Source organism: Ovis aries, chromosome 16 (genome assembly GCF_016772045.2).
Source record: "Ovis aries strain OAR_USU_Benz2616 breed Rambouillet chromosome 16, ARS-UI_Ramb_v3.0, whole genome shotgun sequence".
Lineage (NCBI taxonomy): Eukaryota > Metazoa > Chordata > Mammalia > Artiodactyla > Bovidae > Ovis > Ovis aries.
In genome coordinates this window covers 37783817-37802858 of record NC_056069.1, presented here as the reverse complement: position 1 = coordinate 37802858, position 19042 = coordinate 37783817, and the positions used below count along the sequence as shown (strand labels likewise).

The following is a 19042-nucleotide window of genomic DNA, read 5'->3' as shown; positions in this document are numbered from 1 at the left end:
CCCAAGTTGTCCCGAGGGCATTATTGCTATAGCTTTCCAAAAGAGAAAGTGGTACTTAAAGGTAGTAATTCCTAATACTTCCCCCAGACTACACCCTTGTAATTCAGATGAACTCTGAACTGAGACTCTTTGCATGTCATTTTCTCATTAGGTTTTTATTATAGCCAACAAAACTTTCACTGGTGAATTACTTCCCTTCTCTGGGGTTCACCAGACTCCTATAATGTCTGTGCTAACTAAAATAATGAAATGATTTTTAACTAAGATTTGGGGATTTTAAAAAAAGGAATAAAGAGAGGGCACTAGAGCCTTCTCATCTCTATACTAACCAAAGTATGGTTTTCTAATCCCTTTTCTTGTCCCCTACTCCAAAACAACCAGAAATAAAAGATGGAAATGCCACTTGGCTTGAAATTCCATTTAAAATTATATAAAGATTTCTCTTTTAAGTTCTCTGAAATACAAGACATTTCCACAAGAAATGTGGACAAGTTAGTCTTAAATCCATGGCTCACAGAGGACTTAGCGTAGTAAATAAATGCTTTAAAATGTAGTCAAGGCATTGAGAAATGGCGCCTAGGCCAGACATAAAAAGCGATTTTGTTTGTTGCCAAGTGTTATTATGTCACTTATTCATAGGAGTTACATTTAATATTTACTGTGTATCAGGTATAAAACCCATTCTTGCTCTCAAAGAACTTACAATTTAGTTGAGAAGCCAGAATTTTTACCAGGATTTTTTAAAAGAAAAGAGTGGTAGGAGACTTGTAATTAAATGTTAAACTATGTGATACAGATGCTAAGTGATCTAGGAGATAAAAGAAAGAGAAAGACTGCTGGGGGTTGGGACTGCCAAGAGCATATATTTTCAATAAACCCTTAGAATGATGCAATTTTAAAAGTTGTTGTAATTGCTGCTAATTTATACTTTTAGCATTTACATGATTCACCATTGCTTTCCAACCAGGAGATGTTCAAAAAAGTATAAACATGCAACAGTTGAGACTTGGCAGGAGACATACCTTCAGAATCTCCCTGGATTTGCTAATGAGAGAAAAAGACATACTTTCTTGTTGGAAAACAGACGTAAGAATTAAGTGGATTTTGTATGGGGAATATGAGATTTAATAAACAGGAATACAGAACTCTGGCTGTAATTTTTGGTATGAGTTTTGTTTCTATTAAACATTTTTCTTCTTGCTAAACAAATTCTAAGTTTTGGAGTTGAGTCAGGCTCAAAAATTTTTTTTTTAATTTTTAAAAATCTATTTTCACGATCTGTTTTCTTTCTTAAGAAAGGTGGACTAGAAGTGCAAGTTACAATCTCAATTCCTTGAGAATTTTCTAATTCTTAAAAAACGATGGGGCAGGTGGGGGTGTAGAGGACATTTAGCATCCTTTAAAATTGAGGCATCTGTCTGCATAGCAAACTTATCTTTTGAAATTACGAAACTTCAAGTGTGCATTTATACTCTTGGTCTTAAAATGCTTTTTACTTTAGTAGTCTAGCAAAGATCTTGGTCTCTGTGTTTCTTACCTTTTTAAATCTTTGCCATCAGACAATTTGAGCTAAATTAGATGTGTTATAACAGAGTTTTAACTGCTAAAATAGAGGCATGTCTCATCTTGTGTTTTGAGTAAGTTTAGTCAAGTTTAGAGCATTATAGCACTTTTTTTAATCCATATTTGATTGCCTTCTGGGTCTTCCCAAGAAATGTCAGTTATTTCTCCAATTCTAAGAAGAGGGACTCTTTCATAATAGTGTACAACCAGGCAAAAGAGCACACTCGTGTTTCCTTAAGGGGAGGAAACCAGTAACAATGTGAGATAATTAAATTTAGCTCCAGAAATCTCTTCTTTGAAACGTTCTAATCAAGACTTCAAGCTTTCTGAGTGTGTGTGCGCTTTTTTCTTCAATTCTTCCTGGTCCCGGTTTTGCATTTCTAATGAAAGTGGACTGACAAAGCGGCAAAGTGGTCTAAGGAGCAAAACAAAGCCAACAAGCAGGCTTCTGGTGCGCCAAGATTAATCAATATTCCAGAAACCTCGGGTTTCTCCCCTCCTTCCCTGTGGTGTTTTCATTTTTCCCCACTCCCCCTTTCCCGGGCACAGACTCCGCCCCTTTTCTTAAGTTGCCCTGATAGTAATTTGCAGTTTCAGAGCACATGCACGCCTCGCTCACTGCGTTCTGTTGCTCTGCCGTACCTGCTGGGAATTCACCTTGTCATTGCCTGGGGTATCTTCTACCCGTTACAAAATACGAAAAAGGTAAGTCTGACGTCCTGTATTCCTGCTGGGCTTAATTTCTCATTCCATTTCTCTGCCCCTGTATTTTGTTTCCCAGGCAGAGGAGTAGCGAGAGTAAAAGCTAGCCATTTTGGTAGATAAAGTCCATGTTAGTGATTTAATGCAAGGAGCGTGTGGTGTCTATTTACGCCGCGTCCTCTCTTAATTTGGAGTTGAGTCATTCAGGGTGGATTGGGGGCAGATTGTGGTTCCGGCGCTAGAAAAGAATCAAGGCTGAGCTGGTCTGTTTAAAAGTGACTGGTAAAGGGAATGAGAGATCAGTAGAGGGGAAAAAAATCTGGTCTCTCGCGTCTCCTCTGCTTTACTTCTCCCTAAACGTTTTATCTGTTATGAAGTCTTGAACGACCTGTACGTCTTATTACCACTGACCCCAACCTGCAGTTTTATTTAAACGTCAAAGCTGTTAGGGTTGCTTCCCCCACCCGCCCCGCACTTGAATTTGCCAAAAGCTTCCGAGGAGTCCCTCGCTTTCTAGTTACTTCCCCCACGGACGCACACGCTGGCTGTTCGCCAGATACACACGTCCACAGGCACCACTGCTTTTTACTTGGATTTATTGTGGGAAAGGTTATGGATTAGAAATCTTGTAAAACAGCTGGAGGAATTTCTTGATCTTTCAAAAGAGCTTATTTCTACCAAGGGGAGATTTACTTAGATATATTTGAATAACCTAGGAGCACTTTAAAGAAACTGGAAACCACACTAACTGTAATGTTTGGAATGAAAATTGGACTCATCTCTTCATCTGTTGTAGAAATCCTAAATTTTAAAATACAGAGAAGTGGGTGATAGTTTCCTTAGAAGACTTCAGCATGTTTGCCACAAAGATAAATGCTACTTTGTACTTCTACTTGTGACAGAAATGTAAATGAATTATGATTTCAGATCATTTATAAATGTGCCCAGCCCACTTTGCTCATTTCGTGAAAAAAGCTAAAAAGAGTCATTCTTTCTCAGGGCCTGTGGGTACTTGCGTTCTTTTCATAAGCATATTTACTATTGGATGTTATCGTGACTTTTTTCTTAACGAAGAAAATAGTTACTTTATTATATATAACAGAAACCTCTGACTGAAATCACATCTTAATTCATTTTATTGAGCTAGTTATGCCTTTGCTGTGTATACAACATAAGCCATTCAGCATAGTTATTGAGCGTTTCCTGTGCATTTAATTCAGTTGGACCTTTATTGAGGGTGAATCCTGTGTAAGGCGCCCAGCTAGGTTCCAGGGGATCGGGTTGGGGTAGGTGTTGTTCCGTCACACCCAGCTCTGATGAGCCCTTTTATAGCTTCACTGGAGAGGGAAGGACAAATTTTAAAAAATGTAACACAAGTTCCTGCTCATATATTCTGGATTTATGCACATGTCTCACACATGGTTCAGTAAGATATCCACATCCGAGCCCTGAGGTCTGGCATTGCCGCTCTCCAGCCCTTGACTCCTAGTGAAATCATGTAGTTTGCCAGCTTCCCCTGGTGTGAGGCAGTCCTGATTTTTCACCCCTGGAGGCTGTAATTCTTGTCTCTTTCTCTCCTGTCTAGTTGTGTTCTTTAACACCAAAGAGGACTGGCTTTCTGGGGCTGATTTCGTGACACTGAAGTTCAAAGCAGAGACACTCTAGAGAAGTAAAATATGACGAAAAGCAATGGAGAAGAGGCCAGGTTGGGAGGCAGGATGGAGAGATTCCAGCAAGGGGTCCGTAAACGCACACTCTTGGCCAAGAAGAAAGTGCAGAACATCACAAAAGAGGACGTTAAAAGTTACCTATTTCGGAATGCATTTGTGCTGCTCACGGTCACTGCAGTCATTGTGGGTAAGTCATTTGATAATAAAACCCCCTTTCAAAAAAAAAAAAAAAAAACAACTGGATCTTGTTTCTCTGGGGCATCTGACTGCCTGGGAAAATTATCAGATGAACTGATTGTAGGTATTCAAAAGGACCGCCCAGGCTTTCCTCTGAATTGGAAGATTCTCTTTTTTTCTCCTTTTCATGACAGTCTGTTGGCACGTTTGGAACTTTGATAAACATGTGGGAATCTGAAGAAGCACCCTTAGGCATTATGCAAATCAATTGATTGTGTGGAGAAGGGAAATACATCAAATGTTTTTCCATCTTATGTAAGAATAAGAGAGGATAATTTAATCATTAGGCCTGAGCGGTCAAATAACAATTAAAAACAAGCAAGCACGGTAGATCTGGCCAAAATGTGATCGTTATACAATGTAACTTTCATTTAAAGCTAATTTACACAATTAGTATACCCAAATTGAGACACAGGTCCCTGATAGTAATTATATTCTAACTGATACTGACTTGAAGCTGAGTATCAACTCTTAGACTTAGAATCTTTTTTTGTTTGCACTCTCTCTCATCCAGTGACTGGGAAAGGTAAATTTTGGAAAATGTTAACACAGATCTCTCATTCATTCATTGCCTCTAAGTGCCTGACATAAATGGCTATAACTCTTTTGAAACATTTTAGCCTCATACTAATTTAACATTGTTGACATCAATCTGTATAAATGAAACATTATTGTTTTGCTTGATTTATTGTTATCTGAAATTACAGTTCATTACCTGTGGGTAGCATTAATCTTCCTATAAAATGTAGTTGAAGAAACTCCATAGTTGGGATTTTTGGCTGAACCAATATAAACGTCCTTAGGCTAGTAAACAGATAAGCCAATGCCATGCTGTTAAAAAACAACAACAACAAAAAAACAAAGCTTAAATCTGCCACCAGAAGAGGTTTCAATTTCTAACTTGAAGTTTGCTAAAATCTCCATCAAATATAAGAGGCAATGACAAAACAACTAAGAAATTCTGTAGCAGGTAAATATAATTGTAACTTTATCCCCCAAAATGGGATTCTTAGATCACAAACAAATATGAATATAGCAGAAGAGTAGTTTGTCACAAGACTTTAGATACATTCCATTTCAGTATCATTGGCTCCTTTTAGTAACTGTTGTTGATTAATGAGCATTCAGTTAATTCTAGAGATGTTCCAAGGGAAAGCGTCTTGACTGACTGGGAGAAGTAATGGCTTTCTTTAGGTTGCCAGGTTTGAGTACCTTCCTGGAAGAGGTATTTCAGTGCTGTGTCACTGTCTTGGCGGTTGATGTAAAATACGTTATTTTCAATGAATTACAGTCATTGTCAAGCCAACTAATAGCTGCATAATACTAACAGTGAATTTATACAGCACTATGCCAGCTACTTTCTAGGTGTTTTGCTTAGATCATTTAATCTTTAAACAAACCTGTGAAGACTGTGTATAATGACTCTGATCTTCATTTTATAGTTGAGGAGACTGAGCATGGAGAGATCAAGCAACTTGGCCAACATCACACAACTAATAAATGTTAGAGTTGGAAGGGAAACTCAGGCTGTCTAGAGCCAGAGGTGATTTCTCTTAACTACTCTGCCATCTTGCCTCTCTGCTCTCCTTACTAGTTTATATCTTATGAGAGTTGCCAGGAAGAAAAATGCTGGCGTGTCTTGGTAGAAGCCAATTACCAAGCAATGCTAGATGCATTCACATAGCCTTGTAATTTTGCTGTATGATTTACTCAGTTAAATTCAGCAGAAAATGTATAATTCTCCTACAAATGATTAAGCTGCATGCCTATCATTAATTTAACCCATTTATTTTGTAACCCTATCCATATAATAATAGAGCTTAGTGATACTGGTGTATGTTTGGAAAAGATGTAGAAACACTGATTCAAAATGGTGTTCTAAATACAAGAGTTCAATTTCTATGACAGAAGTGTTTCATTTAAAGAAAAGAGAAATAAAAAGTGATAAAAACCTGAGCTTGGAAAGCTGATTGATGGAGAAGGAAGTTCTTAAGTGATTAAAAAGAAATAAAATCTCTAATAGAAGGAAGATAATCCCAGATTTAAAAGTCCATTTTCTCTTTGAGTTCTGGGATCATTTCCTAGCCCAATGAGGTGTTCCTACAATTTGTGAGATTTGTGATGAGTTGGCTGAGCTGGGGTAGATAGCTTGGCAGGTTGCCCTCGGTGTTGGCTTTACTAATGGAAACTGAGGAGGTAGAAGTAAGGAGAAGAAGCCACTAACAAAGAAACAAATAAAAAGAGCTCATTGACAGTCAGAGAGACCACTGAGTCTACACCAAAGACTTGGAATCTCAATTTAGTAGCAAACAGATTTAGGAAAGAAGGAAGAAGCTTCGGTTATCTCTTGGTGCCTCTTCCATAGAGTGAAAACATGAATTTAGCTTGTCACTGGTGCATGTCTACATCAACTTTAAAGAAATATTAGGAAAAGGACATGTCTGTGCATGTCTGCTCAAATTATTTGCTACAGCATGAGAAAAGACTGGGAAGTTGCTAGGAAGAAAGAAGAAAATAGTTTCTTTCCCCAAAGATGAAATGAGACAAAAGAACTATAGCTATTACTTAGTTTTCAAATTCTTAGGTCTTGGTTGCCTTTGCTAAGAAAGAGTGGAAAAACCATCATATTGGGGTGAATTTTTTATTCCAATCTATTTTACCTTTTTGAAGTAAAGTAAATGTTCATTTAGTGTGTGGAAATAGAAACTAGAAAAAGAGAGGAAGAGTAGAGACCTGTAAATCCATAGCTCAAAAAAGTAGAGAATTGTAAATATTAATATTTCCATAGCAATTCCTCTACAAACATAGGCATAGAACTACATGAACAATTTGATGTCATTTCTAAGTGATATCAAAAGTCTGAACGTGCCAAGTTGCAAAGCCCATGTAACAGGAGCAGGTTAGCAACCTAAGAGAAGGCAGCGCCAAGTGCTAGATGTCTTTAGGATAGTTCATCATGAGAGCATTAGATGAAGTGTCTTCCCGGGCTATTGCAGACAGCTGTCTGACAAAAGCCATACTCAGAAAAGTGGTTACTGTCCTTCTTTCTCCAGGAAGCCTTTTCTCATTTTCAGCTGTGGTCAGTTGTGTTAGAGTGACCTCAGACATCTCCCTGAAAGAAAGGAAAATCCTTTGTCATGGTCAAATCACAGAGTGTTACTCATTTCATGGACAGGGAATGAAGAGACAATAAAGTGAAATCTCAGGCCAAAGAATTATGAAGAAATAGGTCTTAAGATCAGCTTCAAGGGGAGGGAATCTTTAAATAGAGTTGCAGAGAATTAGATGGTGGTTTTACCTGAGGAAGTTCACAAATACAGCACCTATTTTTCTGCTGTTGGTCTTAAGACAGACAGACACACACACACAATGTTAATGTTTAGACTATTCTTTATGTGACTTTGAGAGAAATTGGTGACTTTTTAAAAAAGAAAACCTGCTGACTGAATGTGTATATTACATTTCCCACCATTCCCTGACACTCTTTGGCAATAAATTTCAATTGCACTAAAGTTGAGTGCAGTTCAATAATATCTCTGAAAGGACGTGCAAGATATGAGCCACCATGACTGCCTCTTGGGGTAGAATTTGGATAGGTGGGGAGTAGGATGGAAGGAATGTTACTTTATCCTAAATAAGTTTTTGTATACTTTAAATGTTTTAAGGGCTGATTAGCTCAGTTGGCTATGGCATGATGCTAATAAATGCTTTATACCACATTCACACATTACCTACTGTGATCTATTATTTGCTGAATAAATACGTTAATTTTTCTAAAGATTCAGTGTTATTCAGTGATTTCACAAATATTGGATAGTGTATATCTGGCCCTGTGCTTTGAGATGAGGCATCTCTGCCCTCCAGTCATTCAGTAGAAGAGATGGATGAAACATGAGATGACAAAGTGATATACAGGGTTCAGATACAGTATTAGAGGAGTTTGTAGCATTCTTTAAAATGAGATCATATTGTATATACAGTGCTGTATCATATATGAGGTCTTCCTGTGTTGGTACTTTAGAGATTCTACTGTATTATTAACAACCACATTTGGAGCCCTAGATGTGCCACGTGGAATAATTTTTTTTTTTAAACTGTGGCTTTTGATGAAGGATAGATCTGGGTTCATATGCCTGCTGTACTTAATCACTGTGTGAACCTAAATAAGGCATTTAGCTACTCTCAAGTTTCAGTTTCCTCATCTATCATTATATGTATAATATATATTGTGAACACTTACATGGTGCCAAGCAGTGCTAGAGTAAGCCAGGGAGGGAGAGATTTTTATTCTCATTTTATAGATGAGGAAACTGAAGGTCAGCCGCATTTTGACCACGGTTCATGCATTTTGACCTTGTTTCAAACCCACTCTTCTGTCTCCAGGTTCATATTCTTACCCACCACAGTGTTCTGGGTGCTCATCTCTGCTCTCAGGACATGTTCATTCTTGTTTTATTACAACAGTTACCTAAGGATGTGCACTGACACATCAGCACGAGGCGTGGAAAGGAGAGATTGAACAAGGGTCACTCCTGAGTCCTGGTGGTTGATTACATGTAAGTTGACAGACAAAGTGGCCTGCAGGTGAATCGTCCGATTTCTGGTTTGGGTGCCTGAGTGGTAATGGTGCCACCTGTCACGGTGGAATACAGGAAGAAGATGGGGGAAATAATAAGCTGAGTTTTGGACATACTGAGTTTGAGATGCAGGCTGCCACTGCAGGGGAAATACAGTGCAACAGGCTCACAGAGATTTGGATGGTAGCCTTACCATCTCCAGGCCCAGTGAAGACAGGCTCTGTCTTTGAAGGTAAATGAATAATGATCAGTGAGTCAGGTTATTCTACAACATAAGCTACTCTGTAGGTGAGTCTATTCTGAGAGCAGTATTAACTCTAGGGCCCTTCTTTATGACTAGAAGCAGTAATCTCCCAGAAATACTGTAGTGTTATTCTGAGCCTCGGACATGTAACACAATATCCAGCTGAGTCAGTTTAGCTCAACAGGTTCATCAATGCGGTGAACTATCAGCTGCTGCATTGAAGTGACAGGTCTTGGGACCAAAGTAGCCAACTATTTGAGTTAGTGGCCCCCCTGCTGACACCTTCCACCTTACTAAGAGAAGGGCATCTCCTCTCTGGTTGAACAGCAGGAATCCAAAGAATGGTGGATGGATTTCTGTTTCCTTCAACACTTCCTGGAAAAGAGAAGAAGAGAGAGAGCTTCCGGAAGCTTCAGGGAGGGTGGCTCCCAAGGCAGGCCCTCTCCTGGTGTTACCAAAGCCCAGCTGTTTGTGGTCACACAACGGAGGCTTCCTGGGCAGAGGGCTGAACTGGAAGGGTTAGGCTTTCAGAGCTAGAACCACAATGCCCTGCTCTAGAGAAATGATACAGGGATTGAATATTAGGGATTAGAGCCTGAATTTTTTTTTTCTTTTTTATCTGCTTTATCTTCTCCCCCAGGGAGCAGAACTATAGAAAAATTGTCAGGGACAGCAATAGCAAATAAGTGACTTGCATTAGCTGACTTGATCCTAGCCCTCCCCATAGCCCACCTTCTCTGCAAGTATTCCAGGGAGCTGCCTCCTGTCGTGGGGACAGAGTCCAGGACTGGAGAGGGGAGTGGATCAGAGCTATGGATTCTGGAGTCAGACACTTAGGGCTATGTCCCACTTCTGGAACTGAGCCTCTGTTTCCTTGCGTGTAAAATGGAATAATTATAACACCTCTCTGCCAAGATTTATATCCCAGTTCTGCCATTTGCAACCTTGTAACCTTAAATCACTTCCTTAAATGCTTGGCAGACAGAGTGTCTGTAGGAACTGTCCACGCTTTGCCTTTGCTTCCCATCTTTGCTATGGCATCAAGTGGAAATATGCACAGGTTTGATGATGCTACTTGGTCAGAGGACAGAGACCCAGGAATGAGGGAGGCCTGGGAGCTGGAAGCAGAGAAGTCAGTCACCTGGTTTAGGTCTGGAAGTGGCTTCTGTTTCCTTGGCTAGAGAAAAGAGCCAAGAGAGTTGTAGGAAGAGACCTAATAGTTGTTAAGGGCTCTGAGAGCAGAGATGAAAGCCTCAGAGTAAGTGACACCATCCTTATCTGTTCCTGATCCACCTGGCCTCTTGGGTCAAAGCAGAAAGCAATCTCCAGGCAACCGTTATCACTACACAGCTTGCTCAATGCAGGGAGTACGTGACAGCCGAGGCCCCTCTCAGGAAAATGGGAAGTTGCTGGAAAAGTGGTTTCAATAAATGCTGTAACATACTCAATAGCTCATTTTTGTTCCTAGCACTTGGGGACCCATCAGAGAGTCCATCGCCTCCCTGATTTCTCCTTTTCTCCAGCATTTTGGTGTCTTGCTTGTTGTTTAGTCACTAAATCATGTCCAACTCTTTTGCACCCCCATGGATTGTAGCCCGTCCAGCTCCTCAGTCCATGGGATCTCCCAGGCAAAAGTACTGGAGTGAGTTGCCGTCTCCTTCTCCAAGGGATTTTCTTGACCCAAGGATCAAACCATGTCTTCTTCATTGGCTGGGAGATTCTTTACCACTGAGCCACCAAGGAAGCCCATTTTTGGTGTCGACTATTCACTAACTGTCACCACCCGCCCCCAACCCGCCGCCCCCATTGGAGTGGGGTCAGGAAAGATGAAGGGTTCTGGAAACTTGGAGAAAATGTTGCTGGTTTCTAACAGAGCTGGTAGAGGTTGTTTTGAAGTAGGAGTAAGGCTTAATGTTGTTCTAAGATTATCTCTAGGTTCTATCTTCTTTCTGTTAAATCAGATAAGGCAATCAGAGCAGGCGATTTCAAACCTGTTTCTGTTAAAAGTAGGCTGTCAAATAAGTAGATATGTTCAGAACAATTACCTGCAATAATAATACTACCTTCCATTTTTCTGTGTCACTTTACAGAGCGCTTTCTGTTTGCCCTCTATAGCAATGTAAGTCCATGGCCAGTTCATCCCCTCTTCTGATTAGTATCTGGGAAGGTCTGGAACACAGCTAGGAAAGTGCTAAGAATCTAAAGGTCCTGCTTACAGACCCTGCTCTGCCATCAGCTCCCCTTATGATTTTTTAACATTTTTATTTATTCTATTTTCGGCTGTGCTCGGTCTTCATCGTTTCATGTGGCCACTCTCTAGTGGCAGTGTGCAGGCTTCTCATTGCAATGGCTCCTCCTGTTGGGGAGTGTGGACTTTAGACCTTGTGGGCTCAGTAGTTGGGGCCCACAGGTTTGGTTGCTCTGTGGCATGTGGACTTCTCCCAGACCAGGGATTGAACCCATGTCCCCTTCATTGGCAGAAGGATTCTTAACCACTGAACCACCAGGGAAGTCCTCCCTTTATGATTTAAAACAAATCTCTGGTCCTCACAAATTCTCACCGTGCATACATGCTAAGTTATTTCAGTCATGTCTAATTCTTTACGACCCTATGAACTGTAGCCTGCCAGGCTCCTCTATCCATAGAGATTCTCCAGGCAAGAATCCTGGAGTGGGTTACCATGCCCTTCTCCAGTGGATCTTCCCTACCCAGGGATCGAACCTGCGTTTCTTACATCTCCTGCATTGGCAGGTGGGTTCTTTACCCCTAGCACCACCATCAGCAAAATACATTTGGACTAATGTCTACTGCCAGCTCCACAATTCTATCATTTAAAGTCTAATTTGCCTTCCTCTAAAGCTATATATGAAATAAGATATAAGAGTGTTTGCAGCCCATGACTCTGTATCATTGCAAGGACCTTTTTCCTGAACTCATGATCTCCCAACCCATTTGAGCCAGTCTCTCTAAACTAACAAGCAGCTGCCTTCACTTGCTTTGCATTCTTGGCTGTCAAGTTCCTGACTCTGGGTAATGGCCAGTGTTTCCTAGGCAATGTTCGGGGACACACGTGAGGCATACCTCTTCAGGAGTCACTTCCAACCTTCCATCTTCTGCTAACCTATCATAGGTCCGAGGATGAAAATTTCGGGTGTCTGTTTTTGCTGTAGAGTAAACAAGGTTGTGAAGAGCCTACGCTATTTGGAAGAGGCAACTGGAATTTAAGCCCCGTCTTTCCCAAGCTGTACATTCCAGGTGTTAGAGTTCTTGATATTTATGGAACACTAGGGTGCCATCATTCATCAGGTATTTGATCTGGCAGCGAGGTGAGCTGTATCATTGCTGTGAGATGTGGAAACACAGAGAGCACTCCAGCACACAAAGTATTGCCATTGTACTGACTGAGGATAAAAATTATGAGTTTTATATCAAGCTTCAGTGCAATCAAAGCAGCCCAGAGCAGATCCCCTAGACCAAGAATATTCCCATCACTAGGCCCAATCAAAAATGTGCTCAAGTTGTTTCGAAAGAAAAAAGAAAAAAATAAAACCCCCAAAAGGAGATAAAGAAAGTTATACCCTGGCTGAATTAAGGCAAGGTTTCCCCTGTGTAGCTTATCAAAGAGTTGAAGGTAAATTTAGGAGCAGTGAGATGAAAGGCACACTTGAATTTTGAATTTCAAGACTGAGTCCCTGTCTCCTGAGAGGACAGCTTCATTCTTCTTGGCCCCAAAGAGACTTCTCCAGTTCTCCAGCAATGATTCCAGGCCACACACTGCTGTCTCTTCTCAGAGAGAAAACAGCGGGCTATTAATGACAGACTTCCTATTCAGAATCTTGTAAGACGAAGCTCATTTGTCCCTAATGAGAGGAGAGATGGACAATTACTGCCCTTCTCACCCTGAGATGATGGCCTCTGCATTTAGATCCATTGCATCATTGGAAATTCCATCTTTAAAGCAAGGAAGGCAAAACCCCAGAGATCCCTGTGTTTGTTGCTGTCTTCATCGTGTTGATGAACATGAAGACAAAGAAAGAAAGAAATTATGTCTTTGAAGAGATGCTATGACCCTAGTTGGTTTTGATATTTTTTCTCTTATATTTTTACTTTTGTCTTAGATTTTTTTTTTAAGGCAAATGAAGTAGTCCTATGCTAAAGTTGAGATTCAGTAAACTTGCCAGGGCTTTGTAATTTCTGGTATTGGGATGCTTTACACAACATGGTGGATGAGGAAAGAGCATACCTTTGCTGAGTTGCTGAGTCTCTGAGTCTTCAGTTCTGGGGTACTTGTAACTCCAGCTAATTGGGTGAATCGGCACATGAGCCTCAGATGACTGAGTTCATAGTGTTTTCAGGGTCACTTACTTGTCTCCAGAAAAAGAGCCTTTGGTCAAAAAGTGATCCACTCAACTATAAGTCTGAGCACAACTAGTGTCTCCTCTCTCCATGACCCAAGTTAAGTAAATTCATTATTAAAATAGATTGAGGATAAGCCGACCCAGACCCAGAATGACCTTTTAGAAAGATCTGGGCATCAAGCAGAAAATATGTAAAATAGAATTACACCAGATTGCTTTTTGTAGTTGTGGACCATTTTTGTGCGTGTATTTTGTTATTTAATGTATGAAATAAATCACACTGCCCCAAATCAAAAAGAACAGAAGTGAAATGAAAGTGTCACGGCCACCAAAACCCTCCCCCAGGGATCAGATTTGCTTTGTTATCAGTTTCCTCAGTGTATGTAGAGTGATTTTATGAGCATGAAAATAAATTCATATTGATTGTTTTGGTCTTTTCCAAATAGTAGCATAGTTTATATAGCCCACTTCATGCTTTGCTTGTTTTCACTTTGCAACATTCTTTGGATGTCATTCCTTACTGGCACATAAAGAGCCTCCATTCTTTCAGGGCTGCATTGTATGGGCAAATTATAATTTATTTAAACAACCCCCAATGTAAAGGCTGTTTCCAGCTCTTCTAAATCATTTTTCAAATGGTATAATGAATTATCTTGGATGAAAGTTATTTTACCTTAGTAAAGTATGTCTATAGAATACATGCTTTACAGTGAAATTAATGAGACTAAGGATATACGCATTTGTGATTTTGATAAATATGGATAACTTACACTTCATAGAGGTTGTTGGCATTTACTCTTTCAAATTGTGAGATCTGAAAGTTTTCCCAATGGAACTGCTGCCACAGGTAAAGATGAGTGGACTTTGCAGTTTATGTGGCGTGGCGAGCATGTGACACATAGCAAAGGCATAGGAGGAACTTGGAAAATTTTAAATATATTTTATTTTCAGTTTCTGCTCACAATATATACGTACATGTGCTGCGCTTAGTCACTCAGTCATGTCCAACTTTGTGTGGGGCCTTTTTACAGGCCCTTTGGCCTGTAACCTGCCAGGCTCTTCTGTCCATGGGGATTCTCCAGGCAAGAATACTGAAGTAGGTTGCCATGCCCTCCTCCAGGGGATCTTCCCAACCCAGGGATTGAACCCAGGTCTCACACATTGCAGGCAGATTCTTTACCATCCGAGCCACCAGGGAAGCATATATGTATATAGTTATGTAGCTATAAAATATAATATATATAGTTATAAAATATGTATTTAAACCAGAAATAAAGGCAACAGATTCTGGTGACTATAGTTCCTATTTCTAAAATAAAAGACTTTTTTTTAAAAGGGACAGTGGATTGGACATTTACGAGATCTATAGAATTATTTATAAATTACATTATCATTTTGCATAGCCTGTGTTACTGCAATTTGAAGAAGAAAGTCACACCGCATTGAAAGCCACTCTGCTCTCCCTGGGACATTCTGTGCTCACTATGCCATTTTGTTAATATTTATTGAGCCCTACTGTGTGTCAGGAACTGTGACACAAACGATCATCTAGTGATAAATAAATATTAGTCTCTGTCTTAAAAAAGAAGGAGAAAACACCAGATTTTTCAGAACTCCAGGGTTCTTGGAATTCGCTTGGGTCCCAGGGCTGCACGCCATGTGGATTTGAGTCTGCGTCTGTACCCTGCCTGGCGACCGTCACCCACGGCTGGTTATCTGGGTACCATTGGTGGAACAAGGCTGGAACAGGTATTTCCCACCTCCAGCAACAGGAAATACCAAAGGACAAAACAATGAGCCAAGTCAGGGCCCAAATCTCTGAAGGATGTGGGAACTGAGGAGTGGGGGAAGGTCGAAAGGTTGACTCAACACAGGGCAGCTTCTCACCAGGAAATGCCTGCAAGTTTGGGCTGAAACAAAAGGCCAGGGAGCTGCAGACCCCCAATCCCCCCACCCCCAGCAGATAAACTCTCCAGTATTGCCTTGGAGTCTTTATAAAAGTGAGTTAATGATGCTTTATGTCCAGCAGCTTCCTCAAGCTGACATAAGACCGGCCTTCAACATCTCCAAATGGATTGGCCACAGTCTAACAAATTTCCAAAACAGAAGCTTTTATTCAATCTCTCAACCTGTTGCGTACCTACCATAATAGCCATAATGGCCAAATTGATAAAGCATTTTATGACTTACTACAAGTTTCATGTGCATTATCAAGGACTTTAGAATTCATTAGAAGAAACAAGATGAATTCATAAAGAAGCTAAGCTAATGCTCAGGACATGTAGCTGAGAATATTACACTTCAAGAAGATCTTAGATACTGGCTTTCTGATCTAGTTCTCCCATTTTTGAATGGGAGATTAATGAAGAGGGCAAGGAGAGCACAGAGATTATGTGACTTGAAGGTAGGAACTGTGGAAATAGGAAGATCCAAGCCTATAACCCCATTTTGCCAACATCTCTTACTGGCCGTGTAATCCTGGGCAGACAGCTTATTCTTTCTAGGGTTCAGTCTCCCCATCTATACAATGGTGATTCTAAGTCCTGTATGTCTGCTATGATGATTCAATCATTTAAGTGAAGTGTTTACTTGCATAATTTACTAACAGCATCTGACTTTCAGTCCATGATCTTACTATTGCATCACACCTGCTGTTTTTCACACTCAAAAAAAAAAAAATAAAAACAACCTGCCTTGTCAGAGTATTAGGGATTGAGAGCTATCATGCCTAGTTTGTGAATCTAGAAGGAAACCAAGAACCAGTTTCCTAAATCATGAGAGAAACCACGGTTTGGTAGACAGGAGATGTCTCTAAGGGAAGGCTCCTGTGTTCACACAGCACAGTAAGGAATCAGATTCACTGTGGAGTTAAATCATTCCTCTGTTCAGGAAATTGTTCAACAGCAGCTGGAGGCCAGGCCTAGAGACTTCACAGGTCAGACAAACCATTAATCACCCTGTGAAGCTTGCTTGTTGGTGTGGGGAAACTGATCTCGCTTTTAGCCAATAGAATATGGCAAAGGTGATGGATGCCACTCTTGTGATTTTATTACATCACACGTTGTTGTTGTTTAGTTGCTATGTTATGCCTGAGTCTTTTTTGACCTCATGGACTGTAGCCCGCCAGTGTCCTCTGTCCATGGGATTTCCCAGACAAGAATACTGGAGTAGGTTGCTTTTTCCTTCTTGAGGGGGTCTTCCCAACCCAGGGATCAAACCTGCATCTCCTGAGTCTCCTGCATTGGCAAGTGGATTCTTAACCGCTGAGCCACCCTGGAAGCCCAGATCATACTTTCAGCTCAGTTCAGTTCAGTTCAGTTCATTCACTCAGTCATGTCCGACTCTGTGACCCCATGAATTGCAGCACGCCAGGCCTCCCTGTCCATCACCAGCTCCCGGAGTTCACTCAAACTCACGTCCATAGAGTCGGTGATGCCATCCAGCCATCTCATCTTCTGTCGTCCCCTTCTCCTCCTGCCCCCAATCCCTCCCAGCATCAGAGTCTTTTCCAATGAGTCAACTCTTTGCATGAGGTGGCCAAAGTACTGGAGTTTCAGCTTTAGCATCATTCCTTCCAAAGAACACCCAGGGCTGATCTCCTTTAGAATGGACTGGTTGGATCTCCTTGCAGTCCAAGGGACTCTCAAGAGTCTTCTCCAACACCACAGTTCAAAAGCATCAATTCTTCAGCGCTCAGCTTTCTTCACAGTCCAACTCTCACATCCATACATGACCACTGGATAAACCATAGCCTCGACTAGACAGACCTTTGTTGGCAAAGTAATGTCTCTGCTTTTGAATATGCTATCTAGGTTGGTCATAACTTTCCTTCCAAAGAGTAAGCATCTTTTAAATATCATGGTTGCAGTCATCATCTGCAGTGATTTTGGAGCCCAAAATGATAAAGTCTGACACTGTTTAGATTGTTGTAAACTTGAGGCAAAGTAGCGCTAACTTTTTGTTTGTGTGTGTGTTTGGGTTTTGTTTTGTTTTGTTTTGTTTTTGCTACAAAAATAAAAAAGACCATAGCTGGGAAATAGTAGCATTTTGTACATAAAACCATTGGTGCACTATCAACTTTTGTTGTTACTGCTACATCCTTGAATCATCTTACAGACAGCATGGTCTTTCTGGCTAAAGACCTACAGGCCAAGCTTTTTCTTGGTAGGAGTTTGAGTGCACTTTGACTGGTTTGCAGTGTAAATGCTTAAAGAGCTAGTTGGCTTATCTTGGGTGGGCTTTTGGTAGTTTTCTTACAGCTGGCCTCAGAATGTGAGGTCCTCCTCTCAAGATCAATGCCACTGTCTCCTTTAAATTCTCTTGACATCTGAGCCTTTAAGGCGCATCATCTCTTTCTGAGAATTTTGCATTGTAAGTAATAATTCTAGAAGGCTTTCTACCACTCTCTAAACAGAGTTTGGAGATAGGGCAGGAATCTTAGTAAAACTTTTGTTTCAAACTCCAGCATCCACCAAAACTTAAATTGGGTGACTTGATCTAGTTTACTTCTGATTGTGCCTCGTTCTTTTACTTTTAAATATGTTCTAACTTCTTAATGTTTTCAGTAATTTTTTCAGATTAGATATGGACCAAATTCTTAAAACAGGTCTTCCGCTTTTACTTGTGTGTGTTTGGCCTTCAAAACCAAGCTAAGAATGTGTTCTTTCTGACGTACCCGGGTGCATATAGCGTCTTAGTTTAGAAAGTGAAGTGATATTTAATCTTCCAAAGAAGTATTTGTTATATAGACTTCCTAGGGAGAACAGTGAGCCCCTGAAGGACTCCCTTCTTGTGCTTCAATTAAGAGAAAGAATTGAATATTTTTGAAAATGCATCTTTGTTCATAGCAATTAACTATCTACAGTTAGTTTTCATCCCTGTAAACATCTTTGTTAATGTATTTCCTAGATTCTAGAAATCTTGTTAAAATACCAAAACAGGAGTGCTGTAAGCCTACTGGCTAAGAATGAGTGATCTTGATATTGCTCATGACATCTATGTATTACATAATGTCACCAAGATGCCAACTTTGCAAACTTTGCTTTGGCTCTGACCAGTCCTGTTAAGAAGTTCTTCTGGTTTTTATTGTTATTTCCGCAGAGTAATCAATAATAAAGGGTCTGTTCGTTTGCACTGAAGATCTGGTGGCCATAAAGGTCTTTATTAATTCTGGGAATATAGATCAATGTACTTAAGTAAGTGCCCACTAATGGAACCCAGCTCTGCAGAGGCATTGAGTTGCTTTACCAAAAGGAAGTAGGCTCCCCCATCCCTCTCCCGCTAACAGGTCAGAAGGACAGAGTGGAGAGGATGCTGAGACATCTATGCATCAGGCTGTGAGAACATGTTTCAGAAAAGGCTTCATTTCTGTAATCAGAAACCTGAATTGCTTACCCACCAAAAGCCATCTTTGCGTGCAGACCATTTCCTCTTGATTTTGATGTTGATCGCTGGCTGACCTCACCACTCTGGCTTTACCTCTAACTGCCTGTCCCAGCAGAAAGCTGAAGAAAAAAATGTCTTTTGTTTCTTCATGTAACAAATGCATTGAAAACAGCTAAATATTAACTTCATTAATTCAATGAAATCTGTCCTCAACTTAAGCTCCATATTTAACCTAGTTAACCTAATTCAAAATAGAATGAAAAGGTAGATAAAATATTGCTCTTTAAAGTAGTGTCATGACTATT

General features: G+C 40.4%; 1 protein-coding gene across 1 annotated transcript in view; it reads left to right on the top strand.

The window, feature by feature from the left end:
• Nucleotides 1-2158: 2158 nt before the first annotated feature.
• SLC1A3 (solute carrier family 1 member 3) overlaps nucleotides 2159-19042 on the top strand; it is an 80660-nt gene continuing 63776 nt past the window's right edge. Inside the window, exons 1-2 of the mRNA XM_004017043.4 lie at nucleotides 2159-2268; nucleotides 3851-4122. Of these exons, the coding sequence (XP_004017092.1) occupies nucleotides 3942-4122 (181 nt within the window). The 5' untranslated portion in view covers nucleotides 2159-2268; nucleotides 3851-3941. The remainder of the gene's footprint in view (nucleotides 2269-3850; nucleotides 4123-19042) is intronic.